General features: G+C 39.4%; 1 protein-coding gene across 11 annotated transcripts in view; it reads right to left on the bottom strand.

Moving 5' to 3' along the window:
- The window catches only part of PICALM (phosphatidylinositol binding clathrin assembly protein), an 82,675-nt gene that overhangs the window by 19,515 nt on the left and 38,422 nt on the right, over positions 1–24,738 (bottom strand). For 10 of the 11 annotated variants that reach the window (XM_089512885.1, XM_089512886.1, XM_089512880.1 and 7 more), the window contains exons 3-12: positions 22,916–22,991; positions 22,266–22,368; positions 17,700–17,793; positions 15,716–15,827; positions 13,270–13,376; positions 10,836–10,877; positions 10,043–10,128; positions 8,971–9,094; positions 7,196–7,332; positions 3,810–3,910 (exon numbers count right to left, since the gene is read on the bottom strand). In XM_089512885.1, the coding sequence (XP_089369011.1) occupies positions 3,810–3,910; positions 7,196–7,332; positions 8,971–9,094; positions 10,043–10,128; positions 10,836–10,877; positions 13,270–13,376; positions 15,716–15,827; positions 17,700–17,793; positions 22,266–22,368; positions 22,916–22,991 (982 nt within the window). The remainder of the gene's footprint in view (positions 1–3,809; positions 3,911–7,195; positions 7,333–8,970; positions 9,095–10,042; positions 10,129–10,835; positions 10,878–13,269; positions 13,377–15,715; positions 15,828–17,699; positions 17,794–22,265; positions 22,369–22,915; positions 22,992–24,738) is intronic. The other variant, XM_089512881.1, reaches the window with a different exon arrangement.

Below are 24,738 nucleotides of genomic sequence, written 5' to 3'. Positions count from 1 at the left end.
GACAATTGCACAAAGCTTCTTCTGGTTCGCATTGATGAAGACGGAGGCAGGAAACTCTCTACCTGAGTTCCAGCAGCTCCCAAAGGGACTAGGAGATGGGGTATATGCTGCCTTGCTCATTCAGAATATGTCCCATTAAAAACTATAGTTACTGGGGGGTACATGTCAGCTGAAGATGTTGTTAAAGTAACAGTGTAAAACCTGGATGCAGCTTCCTATCATTTTAGAGGAAAAACCTAGAATAGCATTGGGTATGGGGCAGCCTCATCGTATTGTGTTCATTTATTTTCTGCTAGGGTCTACACAATTCTAGTATTAGCACCTTAAGTAAGGATGGAAATCCTGTTGCTGAAATCAGCATAAGACAAACAAAACAAATAAATAAAATGAATAACTACCATAAATCATTCTTGCCCTCTTAACTAACCCACAAGAGATTCGGTGGAATTAAAAACAGAAAATACAAGAATCCTGTAACAATGCAGAAGACAGACCAAATATTAAAGGCAAGTGGCCCAACTGTATTATTGCATATATGGTGAGTCCTTGGTATCTGCTGGGCTTTGGTTCCAGGACTCCTCTGTGTATACCAAAATCCAGGGATGTTCAAGTCCCATTAAACATAATGGTTAATAAAATGGTGTCCCTTATATAAAATGACAAAATCAAGTTTTACTTTTTGGTATTTATATATTTTTGGAATATTTCCAAACCATGGATGCTTGAATCTGTAGAGAGGGCTGACTGAACAAAGGGGGGGGGGGAACCAAAATCCTCTACTGCAGCTATGAATATACACCCTAGAGTTACACACCCATGACTATTACTGCATAGGGACCATGGAAGTTCTCCAATTTCCACTTACCTGGAAGCAGCAGCTGTGATCAACAGGGGTCTTTTCCCCCGTCAATCTGGAAGCAGCTGGCTGGTGGTCCTACCCACCCACACGCTTGTTCAAGTGATCTCCCAAGTGAGGTGGAATTGAGACAACGTTCTTATTTCAGCCTATGGCACCATATATCACTCACAGGAGAGAGTAGGAGCATCAGTCAGGTGCTTCATGATCAACACGGAAAAAGACCTTCATCAATCACAGTGCTTGCTTCTCAGTAAGTGGGGATTGGGGAGATCAGGATGGGATTTGGCTGGAATCTCATATAAGTTTCAAGTCAAAAAGATAGTTGAAAGGCTAAGAAGAATGCTCAGTTGAAAAGGGGTAAGGCTGCAATGTGAGCAACTTCTAGTATTATATAAATGCCTGTCTCTAACTAGCTGCCAAACATTCTCCCACAATAGCCAAAATGGAACCTTGTCACCTGCTACCATCAGCCTGACAGGAGGTCTGCAGTATCGGTACAGTTGGAGTTAGCATATCTCATATTAAAAAAGGGCATGTGAAAGCTCCACTATGGACATGTTGGGAGACACATGGAAATGAAAGCACCCAGTTTCTTCCCACTTTGTCTAAATTCAGCTCCATCAATCAGAACTGTTTCTTAATACACTTAATATACAATGGCAAAATTCAAAGATATATTCATGTTAATCTGGAAAAGGGATCATATCCATGCTACCAACTTCTATTTTTCAGTTAGACTCAAAGGTGCTGCAAGATCTCTTTGATGAATATGCAGTGGCATTCATTTTAATCAGAATGAAGAATAACAAAATGAATTTGTGAAGTAAGATTCTGGATTTTGTTTAGCAGCAAGTTTTCAGTATGTGACACCCTTCTGCCAATTACTTCTGCAGAAAGAGTCATGGGTGAATTTACCTTTCTCTGCAGAAAAGGGTTTGCAGAATGGCTAATGTAGCAACTTAAGTGACTGAATGATACTAAGTAAGAGATTGTAACACACAAGTTGTGTTTTGAAAAGTGTGATAAGATTTTCAAGTACCCATTATGTGAAAGCAATTTTGAAGTATGGATAAAATAGACACATTTTTGACCAAATGAAGCAGAAACTAAATCCCTACAAGACTAGATTTTTAAAAAATCAGGCTTAGACATGCTATTAATGTACACCTTCAAAAATATGTCCCAATTAGTAAGTCTCAAGACATTATGAGGCATAATTTTGTCACCAAATAAAGTTTGACAGATAAGATTTATGGAATGATTACAAGAATGCACAACATTTCACCACAAACAGGAGCTAGGAAAAATATATACTGTATACTGAAGGACATTTAAAGATGAGAGAAAACGTATTTAATACTATATATCTAGATATATATTGAATAAAATATGATGTGTTGGAGTTACAGAGTTGTGGTCAACTAAGCATTATCTTTTTCTATTCAGAAAATGGAGGGGGGAAATCCAGAAAATATTTAGTGTTTTTTCTATTGATCAAATGACAGGATATATGGATTCCCTAGTGAACCTAATAGTTTGTGAGATGAGGTGGGAAAGCATGCTCTTACAATAATACTTAATTATTTTATTAATCAATTAAATGTCAACTAAAATCCCTGTAACTAATTAGCAGAGAAGCCTCCCCATTATCATCACTTTATATGATCCCCCCTCCCCCAAAACTGAGGTATGCCATTCATGATAAAACTAATTTACTTATTTTCATTTTAAAGAAATGTATTTTATTTAGTATAAGGTATTACATAGTATTTAAAAAGGCATTTGAAATATTGGCAACTCATTTGTTCTAGTAACCACGTACAGAAGTATGCAACTTCTCAATTAATTTAAAATGACGGAGAGGAAAGGCACAACTCTGTCAGTGTACTGAGAGCAGTAGTGGCTATAAACACAAATATTTATTTACTGGCTAGAAATTATCTACCACTTAAACCTTGAGTGGGCAACTGTGGGAGGTTAGGGAGCCACATTAGTCCCTAGGAGACGGGGGGGGCACTCTTGCCACCACACACCCCACCACAAAAAAACCAACACCACCAACCACCCTTTTTGTCCCAAATGTTCCCCAACACCCTCTACAGGCTGTGTTGCGAATTTCAGCTATGTTTTTAGGCTCCTCAACCATTTTAGTTGTACTGGGGTACACATGGAGAACAGAACATAGGTTCCAACTGTTAGACTGTAACCCTAAAAAACACACTAAAAAGAAGTCTCCTCTGAACAGTAGAACCCATTTGCTTTCCACATATCTCCCTGCTCAACCCTTTTGAACACACTATATCAGAATTGGCAGGGCCCTCAAAAAGTCATATTGTTTGATCTCCTACTAAAGCAAAAAATCAGAAGAGAAATTCTGATAGGTGGCCATCCAGTCTTTGCTCTGAAAAAATGAAGGCTCATCATCTTCCAGATGGTCTGGAGGATCTAACCTAGTTCAGTTTATTCTCCAAAGGCATGATCTGCAGGACTAGAAATATACTGTAGTCTCTGCCTGCTTCTTCCAACAGGGCTTTGTTTTCAGTTTTCTATTTAATATGAATCATATTTTGCTACCAAGCTGAAATTCTATTCCATATTTTCTTGTTATTGTTTGGACAGCAAGCAGAAATTGTAGCTTGATGATGTGAATATCACTCCAGAATTACTTTACAATATTTTTCTGCCATGGGGCAGTAATTCAAGATTCACAAGAAAATAAAACCATTTCAACAAAAATACAACAGTGGTTCATACTGTACAGAAAACTAATGTGAAGCTACATGCAAAGCCACTACTAACTTCTGGATCGTCCAAACAATAGTTGGAAGAATTAAACAACTGGGACATTTGTTAATTAAATTTGCAAGGAAACAGCACCTAGACTCAAACCTTACTAATGGTGGAAGCAGCTATGCAATAATCACTAATAGCATTTAACTGAATTTCTTACCTCCCCAGGTCCCTCCTACTTGTGGTGCAGAAGATATAGGATGCACAGAGGGATGAAAGGTTGGCTGCAAATCAAGCAGGTCATTTGGCAGCTTTGATGTGCTACAGATACAAAGTGAGGCAACAATCAGAGATCTGGACAGCAGTGTCATTCTTTCAATAAACTTACCAAACTGTTTCTAAGAACTATCGTGGACAGACACATACAGAATTCAGCTTCCTGGGAATCTGAAGTGAGGATCCAAAGATACACTTAATGTATGCCTGAGATCAACATACCCAGAGGGACTGAGTTTCCCACCCACCCACCAATCTATCTCAAAATCTCTTTAAAAATCCCTTTGGAGACAAAGTAGCTTTTTCTATTGCTTTAAAAAGGGGGGGAAGATATATTATTTGAGAAACTGCCTCTTTGGGCTCACAGAACTAACTGCATGGTTGTTTGGTTCCTCGCCAGGTTTTCATAACATTTTGTTTTATTTTATATATATATATATATAAAGTCATTCTCACAGCTGTAGACCAGAAAGCGTACAAGCTATGTATGTAGTAATCTTCAAAAGAGAACAGTGAAGATATCGAGTAATGAGAGACAGGGTCACAGTGTTAAAAGAGTTGCTTTTTTGGACTGCATCTCCTAAAATCCCCTAGCCAAAGTGATCAGTTGAGAGTTGTAGTCCAAAGAAATGGTTTCTTTATCCTGTATCACTTTGGCTACTCATGTCCCAAATAAATTGTAACTGTAGAAAACACATTCTAAAGCAGGAATTGCAAAAAGATAGCTTGGGACAGACACTTGTAAATAACTGGATGATGTAGAGATCAACAAGGTTTTCACATACAATAATGGAGTGATTTTTCAAACTCTGGCCCTCCAGGTATTTTGGACTTCAGCTCTCAGCATCTCAGACCACTGGCCAAGGCGGCTGAGGCTTCTGGGAGCTGAAGTCTAAAACACCTAGAGGGCCAGAGTTTGGACATCGCTGCAATAATGTAACAGCAGCAGTTAAAAAAAAAAACAACTGGAAAAGAACCATGGATGAAAATTACTTGAAATAATGATTTTGGTACTTATTGGAACATGGTCAGAGGCACTCCCTCCTTTTTGGTGTGTGTGTGTGTGTGTTCTGTGTGCCTTCAAGTCCTTTCCGACTTCTGGTGACCCTAAGATGAACCTATCATGGGGTTTTCTTGGCAAGATTTGTTCACAGGAGGTTTTGCCATTGCCTTCACCTGAGGCTGTAAGCATGTGACTTGCGCCCAAGGTCACTCAGCAGATTTCATGGCCAAGCAGGAATCAAATCCAAAGTCATAGTAAAGCACTCAAACCACTATGCCACGCTAGCATTCATAGATGACCCCAACATTTTGTATTGGCTCCAAAGGCTGTACAAACAAACAAACAAAAAAGTACATCCCCCAATCCTGATATATGATACTCCTGTTCCAAAAAGTATGCATCTGTGAATTCTTGCATTTTAAAAGGCTACATGCATACTCTGCACTTTACAGTAGAGATAGTCAGAGAAATACAATGAAGCAGTCAACTAGCCTAGCCTCAGCAATATAATAGTGTAGGCTGAAGAGAGACTTGGGAGATGTGGATGGAGTCTTCACTGAACCATGGAACTCACTGAATGATCTTAAAGAAGTCATGGTCTTTCATCCTGAACAACACGGCAGAACTGTCGTGAGAATAAAGTGTGGAGAAGATGAGACATGTATTCTACCTTGAACTCGTGCCAAGCAAGTCTGGGTATAAATATGCATAATTAATTCATGCTAAACAATTCCTAAACAAGTCCAAGAACAGAGTGATTTTACTGGCTTGCTTAGCAACTGACTGAAGTTTCTGGACCACAGTTCCTGATTTATATGTAAACAAGTCAGTTATCTGCAAAAGCAAAACTCAATCTTGGCTTGTATTTCTTCCTAGTCATGGGATAGGAGGATGAGAAGCAGCACACGAGTTCAAGCTGTCACACTGAATCTTTTTTTCTTGAGCATGTAATGATCAACCATGATTTAACTACTATAGTGAAATGTCCTACAAATTCATGGACAGTACAGGTATTTTCCCAATCAAGTATGTATGCCCTGTGCAGTTACATAGCAAAGTATTCTCATGATCCAATTTTGATACCTGGGCTATTTTGTCTGGAAGCTAACCTTATTGATAAGTCATACCAAAGTCAAAGTATTATCCAATCAAAACACTCTACAGAGCAGTCTCATATTGAGAAGCCACTTTGGCAAGAAGAAATCTTTTCCAACTAGCAGCAGTACTGAAACACAGCAAATTACGGGCCTGTCATATGCACTGCCTTCCTGTCTGCTTCCAAGCTTAACTCAAAATTGGTATTAGCCTTTCAAGATGTAAATGGTTCTGGGCCCAGGTTAACTGAAAAGTCGGGCCTTTTCCACATTTGTTGTTCTATGCCCTCAAGTCATTTCTGACTTATGGTTACCCTAAGACCTATCATGGGGTTTTCTTGGCAAGATTCATTCAGAGGGAGCTCGCCTTTGAAGCTGAGAGAGTAAGACTTGTCCAAGGGTTTCCATGGTTGAGCAGGACCATGCCTCCAGAGTCACGGTCCAGTGTTCAAACCACACCACACCACACTCTCTCTCACACATATACCTCAGATCGTATCTTCTGAAGTCCTTCTACAGACATCTCTGCCAAACGAGGTATAGCATGTGGCAATCTGGGATAGGGCCTTTTCAATATTAGCATCCAAGTTTATGGGATAGCTGCTCAGAAAGATGAAATTAACACCTGCATTTTAGTCTTTTAAGTGCTAGGTGGACATCTTTTATTCTCCTATGCTTTTTTATCTTAAATATTTTAGTGATTTTTATTATCTATTGTACATGTATTATTTATGCTAGTATTCTGTTACTGCACTCATCCCTCCATATTTGCAGCTTTGATATTTGCAGCTTTGATTATTAATGGATTTGATTAATATGTTCTCTGTAGGAATATCTAGGTCCCCCAGTGCAACTCTATGGTCAACTTTAACTAAAAGTTGCACTGAAAGGCCAAGAGATTCCTAGAAAGAATATTCTACTGGGCATTTGTAGCTCTTCCAGTGTAGTTCTAAGGTAGGGTCTGTCAGACGTGGACCACAGAGTTGCACTGCAGGACCTAGAGATTCTTAGAGAGGTGTCCTCTCAGATAAAAAACCATGGTGTTTCTTATTAGCAGTTTTTCCATATTCATGGGGGTCTTGTGCCCCAAACCCTAGCAAATATGGACAGATAAGTGTATTTTATTCTACTTGAAATATTACTTTTGTGTAATGTTTTGTGTTCTTTTTTAATTTGTAAATTCCTTTCAGATCTTCTTACTGAGCACTTGTCAACAAGCAAGGAAAACAATACCTGTTAGAAGAACTAGGTGTGGAGAAAATGTCAATGGCTGGCGTAGTCATTATGCTTCCTGCTGTATTAGACACTGGGGAGGAGGCTGTAGTTAAGGAGGTATGAGGTTTCTTTGCAAGTTCTTTTAGACGCTGTTCCTATTGGAAATGAGACCATCATAAGAAACCCAGAAACAAGGTAGCAAAGATTAAGCAGAGAAAACCATCCAGCAGTTGTCTTCCTAGGGCTCAATGAACTATTACGAACAAGAGATTTTTCACCACTGAGCAATACAGGACAGCCTTGTCAAGTATTTTACACATTGTAATTGTAAAGGAAAAGGAATATGGTCAGAGGAGAAAATGCAGAAGAGTAGGGTAACGTCTATTTATTCTTAGAGTTCCTTTGTACATTTAGCTCCATATTATTTACTATGACTAGCAGGGCTTCTCAAGAATCTCAGGCAGACTCTTCCCATCACCTGAACAGTCCCCCTTTTGTTCATGTAATGCCAATGACAGTAAACAACGGTCTAGGATAGAGGTGGGCAATATGTTGAATATGATCTACCAGTCAACTGCAAGCAATCCATGCCTCATCATAGGACACTCACAATCCTGATGGCTTTACCTCACCTCCCTCATCTCTTGCTCTATTGTATGATTTATTGTATTAGCTACTGAGCTCAGTTCTCATATACTGTTTGCCCTCCCACTCTGTGCTGCCTGCCACTCCCATGCCATTGTCCTGAAGTTTCCATAGATGCATTGCTAGCCACACGGAAATATGTGAAGAGTGAGAACTTGAGGTAAGGAGTATTATCTGCTGGACCCTTCAGTGCTCAGTGCTTGCAAAAGCTGGCATGTGTTTCAAGGAGAAAATCACTTTGAGATTTAAAGCAACCACTGGTTGAATTGTGTAACCCATATACTTAAGGCAGCGGAAGAGAGACTGGGAAAGCCAGCATGTGCTGGTAGAAATTCATTACTACTAGCCTGGACAGACAAGTAGGGAAAATAACTGGTAATTTGTGGAAGTGGGTGGAGTTAAAAGTATTTTATCCTTTTCAAAATGAAAGTGGGGAGACAAGAGTGCAAGCCTATGCATGTTAGTCAAAAGCAAGTTTTCCTGTTCTCAGTGGAGTTGCTCATATTTGTATGCATTTTCCTTTTGGAAAAGGAAGAGGGGACATAAGCCAATAATTAGTAGTATGTCCTAAGATGATAGTAATTAGGGACATTAATTTTGTTTTGGTTGTGCTTGCAACAGTCATATATTTGGGCTGCAAAAAGTCTCAAGAGCAAATATCCATATTGATATTCAGACTTGGGTCCAAAAATCCACAATTCTATTAATAGTTCCACTCCCATTATGTGACTGGCTCTAACTGGTAGAACTTATGGCTCTGGAAAACACCACCATCAACAAGCCTAAAGTTTGCCCACTCCACAATCTAGGGAGCCCTCCTTGTCACTTCAATTTACATACTGTACAGCTCACAAAATCAGAAATGCAAACTACAAATGACTAGAATTAAATACTGTTGGTGCTTGGTACTATGTAACCTTAAAGCTCAATACCATAAGCAGCTTTTGGCTGCGACTCTTGGAAACACAAATGCTGCAGTGCACAACGCTCACAAAATCCACATATAACTCAAGTCTTGGCTTGCAGGAGACTTGCTCCCCACCCCACCAAAATTATTTATGAGTAGTTGTCTCGTATGCCCACAACCCATTTTTCATACTAGAAGACAGCAGACAGGATTCAGGGTGAAGGAAGAAAATCATGCTCACCTTTAAAGCTTTTAAACGGGCTTGCTCTTCCTCTAGTGCAGCTTGTTTTTCCCTTTCATCTACTTTGGTGAGCGACAGGCCAGTGCTTGCCAGGGAGGAGACTGCATTGGAAAGAGTGGTAGCCCTAGGAAAAGTTGTCAGTAGGAAACCTGGTAGTTATATAGATGACATGACAGGAAAATATGCTCAAGAATGCATTCATTTTTTTTATACCTTACAATATACTTGTTTCTCAGGGGCATGCTATGGTGGGCATAATTTAGGATATAGACTTTCCTTTCTACTTCTGAATAGCCAATAAAATTTAACCACTGTGTTCAAATGCCTAAAGGTAATCTAGATTAGAGGAGGGTTTTTTTAAAACCATGGGACAAGCAGGGGAAATATGTATTGCAAAATATATGTTCCAGCCCAAAAACGCTTACTTATGATTTATTACCATTTGGAAGACATAGGATGGAGATACTAAGAAATTGGGCAATGCTGCACATGTTCTGTGGACTTATGTTCAAGACTGAGGTTACTAACAAAAGTCGCCCCACCTTTGACTATCTCAGAGGAACACCATCTCCTGGACTTCAAGGGAATTAAATGGAATAATTCTTTTAGGGTTGTATCCAGATGTCATTATACTTAAAGCTCTGATGGAATAATTAAGCCTAATGGATTTCAAGGGGGTTTGAAGCTGAGCTTCTCCAAGTCAGACATTACAGACAGACAGCTCCCTAAATGAAAGGAAACACCATGTGACACTTGCAGTTTTCATATATTCAACAGAATCAAACAGTTCTTTTGGAAATGTGACATTTTTGCCATAGCGCTTCATATTAAAACAATTTCCCAGAACATTTGTCGATGAGAAGTCTTCAGCTAGCCTTCTCTTTAATATGTGATTTCATAATGTCCAGGAGTTCTGCTCCATGAAGAAATATACAGTCTAGAAAAGTTAGTAATGACTACTTCTATCAGACACAGACTGGCTTCAACAGCTGTCTAAAGTCCCTTATTTCAATGAAAACAAAGCAAATTCAAGGAAGTTTCAAGCACTGCCCAACAACCATTGAATACATGCCTGCTTGCAGCAGTAGAGTCTTTGATTTTCTTTCCTTCTAAGGAGGCTAAGTGCTGTTCCAATGCATCAAGAAGGCTGCTCGGTGCCTACAAAACAAATCAGCAGCCTTTCAGGAATTCAGGCCAAATAACAACAGCAGCTCCCTGCCACCAGTTTCTTTGACACAAGAGCTCAAGATTCAATGACATTAAACAACTCTTAATTGCAGTAACACCAAAACTGTATTAAGCAACACATATGCTAGTATGGTTTCTTGGCTGATTAGTCAAGACTGCTCATTTAAACATCCATCCATGAAGACAAAAGCACAAAGGAAAATGGCACACTGAATGAAGGTGAAGTTACTACATTCCAAGGGATAGAACTTGAGAAGAGCTACTGTACTGTGCTACTTTAAGCCATATAAACATGTTAATGCACTATAAATCTTTGCCATGCTGACTGGGCATTTTGCATTTATCTGATCAGGTGTAATAGCTTACTAAAAATCAGTAAGATACAAAGGTTTATACTACAGATGCACTTGTACCACAGAATTTAAGTTAATTTAGAATGCAGGAATCTAAAGTATAATCAACTTCAAATCAAGTATAATCCTTCACTAAGGATCCTCAACTGTGAAACAAACCAGAAGAAAATGTTCTATGCTGGGGATGGGTGGAACAGTAGACTCAAGCCCATTTTTAAAAAAACTGCATACACAAATATGATGACAACCAATTAAAGCATTAGCAATTTAGCCAAGTTCTTCCAATTATGAAATCCCAAAACAAACATGCATAAAATTATCTACCTGAGAAAGATCTGGTATGTCTCCTCTGTCTATCCCCACTTGCTGTAACAACAAATAAATTCAGTAAGATATAGGCCTTAAGCATGTTTGGCTAAACATGTGATGAAAGAAGCACATTGGTGGCAACAAAGAGAAAGACAGTTTACACACTATGAAGATTCACAGAACTTGGGGTCTATACCAGGATGGACAAGTAAGTCTGGTCTGGGGCTACTTTTCTGTCCTGAGAACTTCTGGGGGCCACATGGACCAACAAAAATTCCTTACAAATGACGAAGTGAACTGAAACCCACTTACAATTCTGGAAACAGGTTTTTGAAGGGGGTATTTAAAAAACTCCTCATGGAGGCTTCCCAGAAAGGCAATTCACAGGGAGTGGGGGTGGGAATAGAAAGGATGGAATAATATTTATTTCCTGCTTTCCCCCAGAAATTAGACTCAATGCAGCTCAAAATTTAAAAGAATGATACAATCAAAAACATACAAAAAGGGAGCATTAAACAGAATTAAATTATTTGCAGTATTAAAACAAATGTCAATAAAATAATAAAATGCAATTACAGTAAAAGTATAAAAAGCTCTTAAAAACATCTTCCTACATCCTCCCTTTTCATCATGGGAAGACAGGGATTGCTACTTTCTGGTTCTACTTCTGACTTAACCAACATGAGAGAAGCACACATACACCATGTTTGCCGTCAAGTTGTTTTAGGGAACGAGGGTGGGAGGTGATAGTTGCAAATAGTGTAATTCACTCTCCCACAGCAGTGGACCAAATCCCACCATCAACAAATCCACTAGGTTCATATTCCTATGTACAGGAAAGTACATTCCAATTATTCCAGAAAGACAGCTCACAACCAAAAACCTGAATGGGCACTAATGCATGACTCAAGATTTAAAGGAACCCAATGACCAATTCAGCCAACAAATGAGATAAATTGGGGATATGACCTTAGCTATCACTAGTATTTGGATAATGCCTAGAATTCTCTTTTTCATCAGATGTAAGTGAGGCTCTGATGTCTCAAATTTGTGCTTGAGCACAGTAACAGACTAGATGAAGGTAATAAGCTGAAACTCAATAGCTGATGATTTGACCATCAAGTGAATGGGGACCAGCTTCTTCTAGATGGGGTTATGTTCTCCCCTAAAAGTTTAGGTTTCCAGTCTGGACATACTTACTGATCCAACACTCTCATTAGAGGTTGAAGAGGCCACCACGTCCTTTTTATCATTTTTAGCCCATAAGCCAATCACAATCTTATTTGGAATGAAGTGATTTGGCCACAATGACCTATACTCTGACATCCTCCATCTATAACTATTACTAGATGCTATATATAGGACAGCCTTTAAACAGAGATAGAAAGCTGCAACTGGGCTGCCCGATTATTAATGTGTTGACTAGATGATCTGAACCCATAATGCCTGTGCTTGGTCAACTGTACTAGCTCCCTTGCACTTTCTATATCCAATTGAAAGCCTTGGTTTTAACTTTTTAAATTCTAAACTTGGAAGACTAATTTCTTTTGTATGTACCTAACCAAACCTTCACAACTTCTTCCAAGTCCCTATTTCCCTGCCAAATGAGATAGGTGACCAGTAGGTTGAAGTTTTTCTAGCTGTGAACAGCCTCCCCAGAGATGACTCCTCAGCACAATCTCCATGGTCTGAACCAATGTTTTCTTTATTTTAACCATTAAAATATTTTTATCTTGCCTTTTTATCTTTGCATCTCAGGGCAGCAAACAGAACAATATAATTACTTAAAACACTATTCCAAATTAAATTTTAAACATGATAAAAATATTAAAACACTTTAAATAACTGAAACAAGATTTAAAAGGCTAAAAGAGTGAAAACCATGTGCATGTTTAAAAGTAAATTTAATAAAAAGCCATGTATTTATCTGGTGCCAAAAAGAAACCAATGGCCCTAGTTGAATCTCCAAGGGGAGAGTATTCCACAGGTACAACACCACACTCAAGAAGGCCCACTCCTGTGCTTACCTAGGTCTTTTAAATTACTTTGGGTTTTGTTTAGACTGGGCTTTTCAGTTTGAAATTCTGTGTTTGTAACGGTCTGCTTTTAAAATCTGCTATTTTATACTATATTTTAACGTTCTTTTTGTGAGCTATCCAGAAAATTTGTCATGGTTTAATAAATAAACAATTCAACAATCACTATTATAATGGCCCCTTGACTATTTTTGACGAAGAGGCTGGTAAGCTGTTGCCTTGAGCAAACCATTTATACAAGCTGCATTCTGTACCCGTATTACCTCAGAATGGTATAAATGGTGCTTGGCACACATTAGGGTAAAGCATTCTGGTTTCATGATTTTAATTTCTATCCTTGGTAATGTTTTCACTGACAGCATTCTATCAGCATGACTAATTACAGAATACATGACAGGATCAGCATTTGTTACCTCTGCAACTTTGAGAAATTCAGAAATCCTTGTCATTCTGGTCAGAAACTTCTTATATATGTCAAGGCCTTCTTTGCATTGGTTTTTTTTCATGTCGAAGTATTTTTCTATGAAAAACAATTTAAAAATTAAAGTAGTCGATACCTTTCTTCCTGTTTACAGTATAGAACTATTTGTACTACTGCAGTTACTGAAATCAGGGATGTTTGCCAAAGAATGAATGGATAACTTTTGTAAGTTCTTCTTTTCACTGTATCATTTGTTCAGGTTCAGAAACAGAGAGAGCTGGTTGTGCACATAACTCAGAAATTTGGTGCAAGAACAATTCCAAATTAATAATAAGTGGGAAGCCTGAATGTGATAGAAGAAATGTAATTTGAAGCCTGAAATATGGTTTTACTCTTTAAACAAGAAATTAACAAAGGCTATATTTTAAGTCACAGTAAAAATGTCACTGGAGCTGTTCTTAAATCCAAAAATAGTGTTATAAATCACCCCTTCTTACTCAAGACTCATTTTTAAACTTTTCCCTGATGAATACAAAAAGCCAGAAACTAAACAAGTATCTATAAGGAGAATACTTCAGTTCACAATCTATTTTATGAAATAACCAAAATACAGTCAAGTGTCAGGAAGGAATATTCCTTTGTCTCTTGTAGATTTCTTAATGCCAATTTTTTTTTTTTTGGGGGGGGGGAGGATAAATTTTTGAGTGTAAATAATCATCTAGCTGTCATTTTCAGTGTTCTCTAATCTCACTGATGTTCTGCATTTGTTTTTTTCTTCTCATTCACCCAACAGGCAGATTATCATCAACATTTGTCATAATGTATTATTGTCTTGCATGGGAAAAATCAACAGTTCAACATGGTATGTAATAATAGGTGGAATAAGAAACACCTTTCTCTAAAACGTATCACTTCAAACCCATTAATAGATATTTTATGTAGTCATTTGGTAAAGTTCATTAATTTTGACAAGTATAGGTCAGAAAACATATGCTTTATTGCAAACAGTTTCCATTTTATTTTAGAAAAATCATTCATGCTGAGAGCTGTCCTAGAGAATCATAGGCTGGATCCTTCACTGCAGAAACAATCAAGCTTGACAACACTTTAACTTCTATGGCTCAGTGCTATCAAATTCTTTTGTTGTGGCACCAGAGCTCTCTAACCGAGAAGGTTAAAGATCTCACAAAACTACAATTCCCAGCATTCTATAGCACTAAGCCATGGCAGTTAAAGCAGTGTCAAACTGGATTATTTCTGCAGTACAAATACAACTTTACTCAGCAATCGTAGGGAAACATGAATTTGGTTTCTATAATGGCAATCTGACATCCAAACATGTACCAAATAGGTAGTTATATTCATTCATTCACTTTATTTATATCCCACGTCCTTTCCCAGAACTAAAAGATGCTATATTAATGACACAATGGCCTGTTACAGACTGCCAAAATAAAGCTGCTTCAGGTCTCTTTGGAGGTATGCTGTTTAAATGACGCATCCATCCTAAGAATCCGGAAGCTGCACCAAAGCTGCACTCTAGTGCTTAGGAATGGAGTGTGGCTTTGGCGCGACCTCCGGACTCTTAGGACCCATGCATCATTTAAATAGCATACCTCCAAAGAGACCCGAAGCAGCTTTATTTTGGCAGTCTGTTAACAGGCCAATAAGAACTGGACTATACTGCATAAATCCTGTATAGATTTAATAAATGAAGAACCTATGAGCCCCAGCTACATCAAAACAACTGTTTCCCCAACAGCCTCTGGGAAGCCTGCAAGCAGAGCATATTGCTGCCTTTGTGCCTTCACAAAGAGAAATACTATAAATGAAATTGAGTGTTTATGCTTCCACAAACCCCAAGTGCTACCCATTTTTCCTCTCTGTACTGAGTTGCATCCAAATTTAACCATGCTTAGAGCAGGCATACTGAAATGAGACCACAGTCAAGGATAATTTCACTGGGTCTTCTCTAACCAACACTAAGTCTAGATCCAACCTAATGGATGCCTGGCCTACTGCACTCTCCTCTTGGGGTCTGGCAGCTATCCGAAATCAAATGCAGAGTCTCAGTCCTACAAACTTAATTTATGACAACCATCCTGAAGACACAGGGTTGATTAAAGACAGGCTAAACATTTGAAATCTTCACAAAATTATCACCTTCCCAAAATAGGATGCAAAGACCAAACTGTCAGCTTTGCAATCCAGTAATGCGGTAGCTGGAAATGAACAAAATTATAGTTCAAGGAAGTCACTGTTCTTGCCAAAAATATTTTAGAAAAGCTAGCATTTAGGCATATTTTTGTTTACATATAAAGAGAAACGGCCCTGAAAAGGCAGCCTAAAACTGTCTTTAAGGAAGTCAAGTCACATAGATGACTATCTTGCTTATTAAGTACTGTACAAGGAAGAGATGTAACAGAGGTGGTATTTACCCAACAGATTAATAATCCCTTCATTATATGCTGCAAAGAGTCTAATGGCATCTTTGAAGAGAAGCATGAAGGCAGCATTAATTACACCATTTGTAAGCTCATTGCTGTTGACCTGCCAAGAACAAGAAAGAAATTCAGTTCAAGTAGAGACACTTCCGCAGTTTTCTTTTGTCAGTGCTCAGGACGAAGACCCTTCATTACCATTTAACATAGAGTACTACAAGCCTGTGTAACCAGAGCCTGTCAAAATTACATCATATATTTGACTTTGAGAACTCTGCAGCAATGGACCAGGCTGAAACAAAATGCATACAGTCTGTAAAATGCCAAGGAAGACTTCCTAGTGAGCAGTACTGTGATTAAACTTCCAACTACCATACAGGAGCTTGAAAAATGTACTACTATAATTCATGCTTTTGATATTCAGGTAGATCTCCCACTCAGATACAGAACTTTGTAACATAACAATCCTGTTTCTAATGGTAAATGTTGTGTTGCCCTCTGGTAAATAATGAAAGGAGCCCTCTTCTCCTGTTCAACTTGGGAGTCAAAGAAGAAACTAAGACTGTCCCTCATGCAAGTGCTGAGCTACTAAGGGCACAAACCAACTATGGAGGATGTTTGTGGTCACCTTCTTTTATCAAATTTCAAGCCTAAGAAGAAGACTTAGACTTGCCTGATGTGGGGATTTTTCTGGAAAAAAGTACGACTTTCCCCAAAAGGTTCTACTATATTTCCAAAAAGTAGTAGACACCCCCCCCCCCCAGCATTCTAAATGTTACCTTATTTAGCATGTAAGGCTTAATATTATATTCAAACATATGCAAAGCTCTGTTTAGAAATTATTTTACTCATATTTTTGTAATAATGCAAAGGGACTCGGATGCACTTTTGATATTTACCAAAAAATAGTAATAGCAAGTACATTTCTTGCTAAAGTGTATCAGTGCACTTAAGCACTCTCTAAGCAGTTTACAATGTGTAAGCTAATTGCCCCCAACAAGCTGGGTACTAATTTTAGCAACCTATGGAATGATGCAAGCCTGAGTGGACCTTGGAGCCCTGCCTGGGATCTAACTCACAACCTTGTGGCTGTGAATGGCTGCAGTGCTAGCATTTAACCACTGAACCACCAGGGCTCCTTAAATGCCCACATCAGAAATAATACTACTTTTTAGGACATGTACCTAAAGAGAGTTGTACCTGATATATCTTACATCAACAGCTTAACCTTCTTATGATGAAGTGTAACTGTAGTACTTTCAGCTTCACTCACTCACTCGGCATTACTTATTAGCTGCATTTCAACTTGAGAAAAATCTGACTCAATGCAACTAGCTGAACATTCTTTTGCACTAAAAGTTTGACTATATCACAACAGCCGACATAACTATAGATAAACTGGGGGAGGGGATAATTTCCCATGAGAAAATATAGCATTAGAAGATTTTCTTGAAAATTTTCCATGGGAAATTTCCACCCCACGTCTCTGCTTGCCATTTAGGTACTTAGTGGCATAAACACATTGAACACTCTGCTGGTTAGCATCAAATGAACCCAGCATTTACCTGCAGGTCTCAAGGGAGAAGAAGGGAAAAAAGCATTTGGGCAAGACAAACAGGTATTCAAGAACTCCTCATCTGTCAAGTACCATAGCAGATTCCAGCTCCAGGTTTAGAGCTGGAGAGAGATGGCTGGGATCATTCACACACATGCTCCATACACCTCTAGAGCCCTGTGTAAATTCAGGACTTTATATACTGTATCCAGATGTGCCTGACGACAATGCTATGTATACTTACTTAAAAAAGAATATGCTGTGGTTTGCCTGTTTATATGAAAACTTAACCACCCTTGGGTTCTGAATAATAATAGCTCAAACTATAGTTTTAATGTGATATCTGAATTAAATTACTGGCTTGATTCTATAAAGAGTCTTTGTTCTTTAAGCCTTTATGCATGCAGCAACTCTAAAAAAACTTACATTGAAATCAAGAAGTGCATCCATTTGATTCTGTATAATTGGTACGGTTTTTAAGAGTTTCTCTGTATTCATTGTCCTCATGACTCCATCAGCCCTAAGAGAAATGAGAAATTGTAAAAATATAAACAAAACAAACCCATTTCATATGATTCCCCTTTTTTAAGCGCCGAGTGCACACTCACTGATGACTCCCATAAAAATCAGTAAAGTTCTGTTCTTTCTTTCCTTAGCTGTCTATAGGCACATTATCAGTATGTTAAACTACTATGGATAACAGAATCTGACAGCTAGCTCTTACTCTTTGGACAATATAAGCAATTTGGCAAGTTAAATTGTCTCAATAAATTCTCCATCCTCCATGTTCTTACAACATATGCCTTCCATAACCTTATAATTACCTTTTACACTGCTCATAAGAAGCAAGAAAACTGAAGGAACTGAGCTAATTAGAAACATAGCAAGTTGAAGGGACAGTCAACCACAGCCTTTGCATGTAGACACAGAAGAACCCAAACTGAATGTTTGATATCTCCAGCAAGGGCTGCAAAAACATTATATCTGAAACCAAGGAATTAGGCCCAGCAATGTACATAATACTGAACTACATAGACAATTATCTATCCCAGTCTGAAGTATCTATGCACCAAATGTGGAAGCACCGTGCACTATTATGAAGAGTTCCATGAACTGCAAACAAACAAACAAACTCCATGAACCAAACAGCTTGAATTCAAATTGTCATTCAGCAGTTCCTAAACATCTCGGATTATGGGGAAAGTACATAAAAGACAAAACAAAGAAATAGATTTGGACAGTACTATCTGCAGAACAGAGTACTATTAAAAGGTACAAGTTGATCAAGCCATATTTCTGCAGCCCTTGACCAAGAGTCTGATTTCGCAGAACCATAACTGAGTTAAATTATGTCAGGGCAGAATAAAATCTAGATTCCCCAAATCCAGTTCAGCACTAACCACTAAATAGCACTTGCTCCAGTAGAAGCAGGACAGTGGGCTAGAATGAGCCAGAAAAGCTCTTCTTGTGTTTGTTATCACATCCTGCTTTTCCAGCTTTCTATGACTTCAACAGAGGTTTGCCAGGCATTATATGGGACTAGACTACTGGTGAAGCAACACAAATCTAAACATTCTTTGGGCTGCAGAGCTGTTTGTGTATCATGTGGTTATAGAGTATCAGGTGGTTATAGAAACAAGACTGGTTGTAACTCCAGATGGATGTCTGATAACACTATAGCATGACGGGTCTGAGTTGAACTTCAATAAAAATGCATATATTAGAGGCTGCCATTGGGGTACTTCCTGCTCTCAGGCTATCCAACGGGAACAAAAATTTTAAAGAACATACCACTTGGATACATGACATCAGGTGCAAGAGTATGGAATTAATGTTAAGAACTGTACATGCCAATACATTTTTAAGGGATGCTTTTGCTGACCCATCTGCATAAGTTAGACCATGTTTCTAGCCTTCAACTGACTTTTTTTTAAAGTGCAGAATATGCACATACACAAATACACACACCTGTTGAATCTTCATAATTCAAGAATGAATATGGAAGATATTCAAATCAGTGCTACATCAACCCACTGGCAATGATTTTTGCTTTCTCAAAAGGAAACTCAGTTATCTTCTTAGAAAAAAGTAAGTATATGGGAACCAAACTATTATTCACCAGAAAATAAAGCACAATGGTGAATGTTTTATTGATTTAAAGGTACAGTCCGTCCTTGCTTTACACGGGGGATCCATTCTGGACTCCCCTGCGTAAAGCAAATACAGCGCATGCTCAAGCCCCATTTAACTGAATGGGGTCAGTGCATGTGGTGGTGTGGCGGAGCGCACATGCCCAACAGGATGCACCACCCTCGCACCCTGTGCGCTCCTGTGCAGCTTTCAGCGTATGCCGAAAACCGCATTTAGCGCCCACGTATGACGCAGGCGCACTGTATTTCTAGGCTGCTTTTCAAAATAAGTTGTCTCAGATTCTGGGTATGTGTATAGTCAGCCTTGTGCAGATTAGGTCATCTGTTTTACAATATGTTTATTTAAAAAAAATCCTTAAAGAGAATTTGGAAAATATAATAATAATAATAATAATAATAATAATAATAATATGCTTTATTTATATACTGCTCTTCCGAAACGATCAAAGCGGTTCACAGAGTCATTTAAAAATTTCACATCTTAAAAAGCAACCATCACAACATATCCATCAGTAATAATTAATAAAAACCGAACATAAAGTAAAACAAACATGGAATCTATCAATTGCAGTTAGACATTTGAATCAGGAGGGGGGGACAGTCTCTAAAAAGGAAATGCTAATCGGAAGAGGTGGGTCTTTAAAGCCTTTTTGAAGGCATCCAATGTGAATGAATGAATGAATGAATGAATCTTTATTTGTATACCGCTATTCCAATGATCACAGCGGTTTACAATCAGTTAAAATATGATACAACAAATCCAATAAAAGAAATCCCCCCACATTAAGCAATAAAATACAACAATAAAAATATCCATCATTCAATCACCTTTTAAAACCATTAAAACTAATAACAGCAATAACCCCAAAGACATCCATTACATTACAATTACAGCAGCATAAAGGAGAAGAGTGGAATTAAGGGACATGGGGGAAAGCAAGGCGGAAAAAATGAGTCTTTAGGTTTTTTCTAAAAGACTCTAGGGAGGGGGCTGAGCGGAGCTCAACAGGGAGAGAGTTCCAAGCCTGTGGGGCCGAAGCAGAAAAAGCCCTATGTGCAGACATCACATATCTCGTGTCAGGAACTCTCAAAAGCTGTTTCCCACCCGACCGGAGAGTGCGGGGCGGATTGTATGGGGAGAGGCGGTCCTCCAAGTACCCTGGGCCCAAGCCATTTAGGGCTTTATAGGTTATAACCAACACCTTGTATTGCGCCCGGAAGCCAATTGGCAGCCAGTGTAGGTCCTCCAGTACCGGTGTTATATGACTGGCTCTGGAGGTACCCGTAACCAGTCTAGCCGCCATGTTCTGAACCAATTGAAGCTTCCGAGTTTGGTACAAGGGTTGCCCCATGTAGAGCGCATTACAGAAATCGAGTTGAGAGGTTACCAGTGCATGTACCACTGTTTCAAGGTCCCCCCAGCCCAGGTAGGGTTGCAGCTGGCGTATCAACCGAAGCTGATAACAGGCGCCTCTGACTGTCGCATCCACCTGAGAAGTTAGGTGGAGCGACGAGTCCAGAAGCACCCCCAGACTACGAACAGTGTCCTTTACAGGGAGCGTGACCCTGTTCAGGACGGGTGGAAAAATTTCCATCCCTGGACCAGGGGAGCCTATCACCAGTACTTCCGTTTTCTCTGGATTCAGGCTGAGTCTGTTTTCCCTCATCCAGCCCATTACTGACTCCAAGCAGGCATTGAGCGGAGAGATGCCATCCCTAGTCACTGCATCAGTCGGAGACACAGAGAAGACTATTTGGGTGTCATCAGCATACTGATAACACCGCACCCCGTGTCTCCGGATGATCTCTCCCAGCGGCTTCATGTAAATGTTAAATAGCATAGGGGACAGAATCGCTCCCTGAGGGACCCCAGATGTGAGGGCCCTCTTATCGGAGCGACAGTCCCCCAGCTCCACCATCTGTAATCTACCCAAGAGGTAGGAACGGAACCACTGCAGAGCAGTGCCCCCGATACCCAACTCCCCCAGGCGCTCCAGAAGGATACCATGGTCGATGGTATCGAAGGCCGCAGAGATGTCCAAGAGCACTAACAGGGACACGCTACCCCTGTCCATGCCCAGACGGAGATCATCGACTAAGGCGACCATGGCAGTCTCAACCCCATAGCCCGCCCGGAAGCCAGTTTGAAATGGGTCCAGATAATCCGTATCCTCCAAGACCCTCTGCAGCTGGGAGGCAACCGCCCTCTCGATCACCTTCCCTAAGAATGGCAGCAGTGACACAGGCCGATAATTATTTCGAATTAGGGGGTCAAGGGAGGGCTTCTTTAATAAAGGTTTTACAATGGCCGTCTTTAAATTATATGGAAAACGGCCCTCCCTGAATGATGAATTGACAATACGACGCAACATTTCTGTTGACGCCGTTCCCCCTTGGACTGCCAGCCATGAAGGACAGGGATCGAGAGAGCAGGTCGTCTTCCTAACGCTGCTGAGGATCCTGTCCACATCCTCGGTACTAACAGACTCAAACTGATCCAGTATAACTGAGTCCACGGAAGCTCTGGACGCCTCTACTCTCGATTCTGAACCAATAACAGCGTCAAGATCAGAGGTCATATGAAGCTCTTCTGGAAGTTTATTCCAGTACATTGGTGCAGCCAATGAAAATGCCCTCTGGTGAGTTGCTGCTAGTCTCACCTAAATTTTTTCCTGATGTTCTGAGAGTGCGGGGTGGACTATATGGGGAGAGGCGTTCCCTCAAGTAACTCGGATCCAAGCCTTATAGGGCTTTATAGTTAATAACCAACACTTTGTATTGAGCTCAGAAGCTAATAGGCAGCATGTTCAAAGTGATTAATGACAAGCAGCACAATCCTTACCCTCTTTTTACTTTTGTGAAGTCAAAAGCTACTTGTCTGTAGGAAACTGCTTTTTCATTCAAATACCTGCTATACCGCCTGATAAATGTGGACATATCATACCCTAAAGAAAGAAAAGACAAAATAAGTTAACTTCCTCTTTGGAAATATGAAAGTATATCAATATTAAAGGGTACATTAAATTCAAAGGACTATCAAGCAGTTACTTTATATATGTTAAATGAGCTATTGTGAGAATTAGTCGGCAATTAAAAGCCCAGAAAACTTTTATATGATTAGTTCCAGATGATGACACTGTGCCTTGGGTATTCTGTTTTGGTTTTCCAATGTTTCCTTTTTTAAAATTAAAAGACTCGTTCTCCACCTTGCACCCCCACCCCACTATAGGCACAAATCCAGATCAGTTCTCATGGATGGCTTAGCTTGGTGCCTTTTCCATATAAATGTTAGTTCTGCTACACTCTGGGAAAAATAGACAGAATTTGCTACTCAAATACGGCCCAGCTGACAAGACGCTGAACAGAGATGGTCAAATGGAGAGATGAAGCCCCACAATCCTTCGAATAGTAACATAGCTTTGATGAAAACATGTGGTTGTTAGAGACTTCCTAAGATGTTGTGACTTGTTTGAAACAACCCCAGTAGTTTACCTTGCAATCCGCTTTTGTCCAAGAAATTGCTCAAGTTAAATAATGTGTTTCTGGAAGCCAGATACTGGATAAAACGCTAGAAGAAACAAAAACAGTTATCTGACTGAGTTGCTCATAATTCAATGTGTATTTTTCTCACCAAGAAATACAATACAAGTGACCTACATCAGCACTCCTCTGTCAAACTTGCCACTGAACAATTGGTGAAAAGCCCTGTTTAGGTATGTTCATGAGTAGCTCTTTTTAAAACCTTCCTTGAAAGGGTAGTAAGAACAAAAGATGGCAATGTGTAATACTCCACTGTGTATCATCCCACACCAGTTCCAATCATCTAATCTTTATGTTCCTACTCAGCAGAAAATAAGAATGATTATGGCTAAACGTGTGAACTCTGTACAGTTGCTCAAGGCTGTGGAATGATCTACTTGACAAGTGCACACTACCAGCTCCTTACTGGCTGCTAGGAGGATCTGTGTGGCATTCATTTCACCTTGCACTTCATTCAGCACACTTTTCCTTCCTTGTTTTAATAAAGTTTCCTTGTTTTAAAAAGTTACTATAAATCACCTCTGCCCATGGAAGGACAACCAAAAATTTCCTAAATGAAACATTACATCCTAGTTAAGAAAACGTAAACCATGATTCAACATGATCTCTGAAAGTAGATCTTAAAAGAGCAAAAACCTATACATTCCAAATGGTTTTCATGTTTTATATGCAGAGTGTTATGTGTACCTCTTTTACCAGGGCGTTTACAGAGCATCATGCCCTGGACTGGCCCGACTGACCACAATGGCAGCCACATGCAATGGGCTGAATCTGGTACAACATTATGTTGTTATGCACGTGGATCAGCCAGGCTGACACCACATTGGTCTCACTGTCCCATCCCCCTCAGTGCCTCCAGAGTAAACTGCGAGTTCTTTTAAATGAGATTAACTGCTTGAAACAGTGGCTTTGCTGTGGATGTGGCTCTACATTTTCTAGAGAGTTTGCACCAAGACTGGGATGAGCCCAGTGTATATCCTTAGTGTAGGAAAGCCTCAAATTTGCTGCACATGAAGCATTTCAATGCTCAATTTAATCAATACAAACTGTGTTATTCAAATAATCTTCATCCTTAAAGTTTGTGTGTATATAAATAGAACCAACAAGACAGTCAAGATATACCATTCATTTCTTTCTACCTTTTTACAGAGCCAGAGAGATGGAGGGTTGATTAGGTTAGAATGCTTTCCCTGTCTGAGAAATTCTCCATTCCTGAGACACTCTTTTTGGCAGGCTTCCTGAGAACACTTCCAAGATTTGGTAAGATCTGAAGTTTTGGAAAGGCAAGAAATCTTGAAGGCTCAATTGACCAATAATAGGTGAACCTGATGTTGAATAGCTAACATTTTTTAAAGTGGGTGAGAGCTTACAGATGCAAAGGCTTCTATTTGTCTACTTGGTCTAGAAAAAATTGAGAATAGCTGCTATTTTGACCTGAGTAGATGAGAACTCTCAACAAAGATTATCTTCCAGTTCAGTTTGAATCTCATTCTAACAATGAAAGCTCTTCTTTGCAAAACTGAACTACCCAAATGATTGGATGGGATTATATTTATTGAAGGCGAGCCTCTTTGGGCATTTAGTCAGTCAATAATTCAGCCATGTTGTGATGAGGCACAGTTCAGATGACTCACATCAGTCCAATTCATTCCACAGCCTTCAGGCAGCCCACAACTTCCTTTTCCTTCACTGATCAAGCCCCATCAATGCCAAAGACATGAAGTATTCAGTATAAATGTATAGCATGAGGTAATAGTTTCAAGAATACAATCCTA

Source organism: Sceloporus occidentalis, unplaced genomic scaffold, assembly GCF_023333645.1.
Source record: "Sceloporus occidentalis isolate IW3139 unplaced genomic scaffold, rSceOcc1.0.p SCAF_2, whole genome shotgun sequence".
NCBI lineage: Eukaryota > Metazoa > Chordata > Lepidosauria > Squamata > Phrynosomatidae > Sceloporus > Sceloporus occidentalis.
This window is presented reverse-complemented; position numbering and strand designations above follow the sequence as displayed.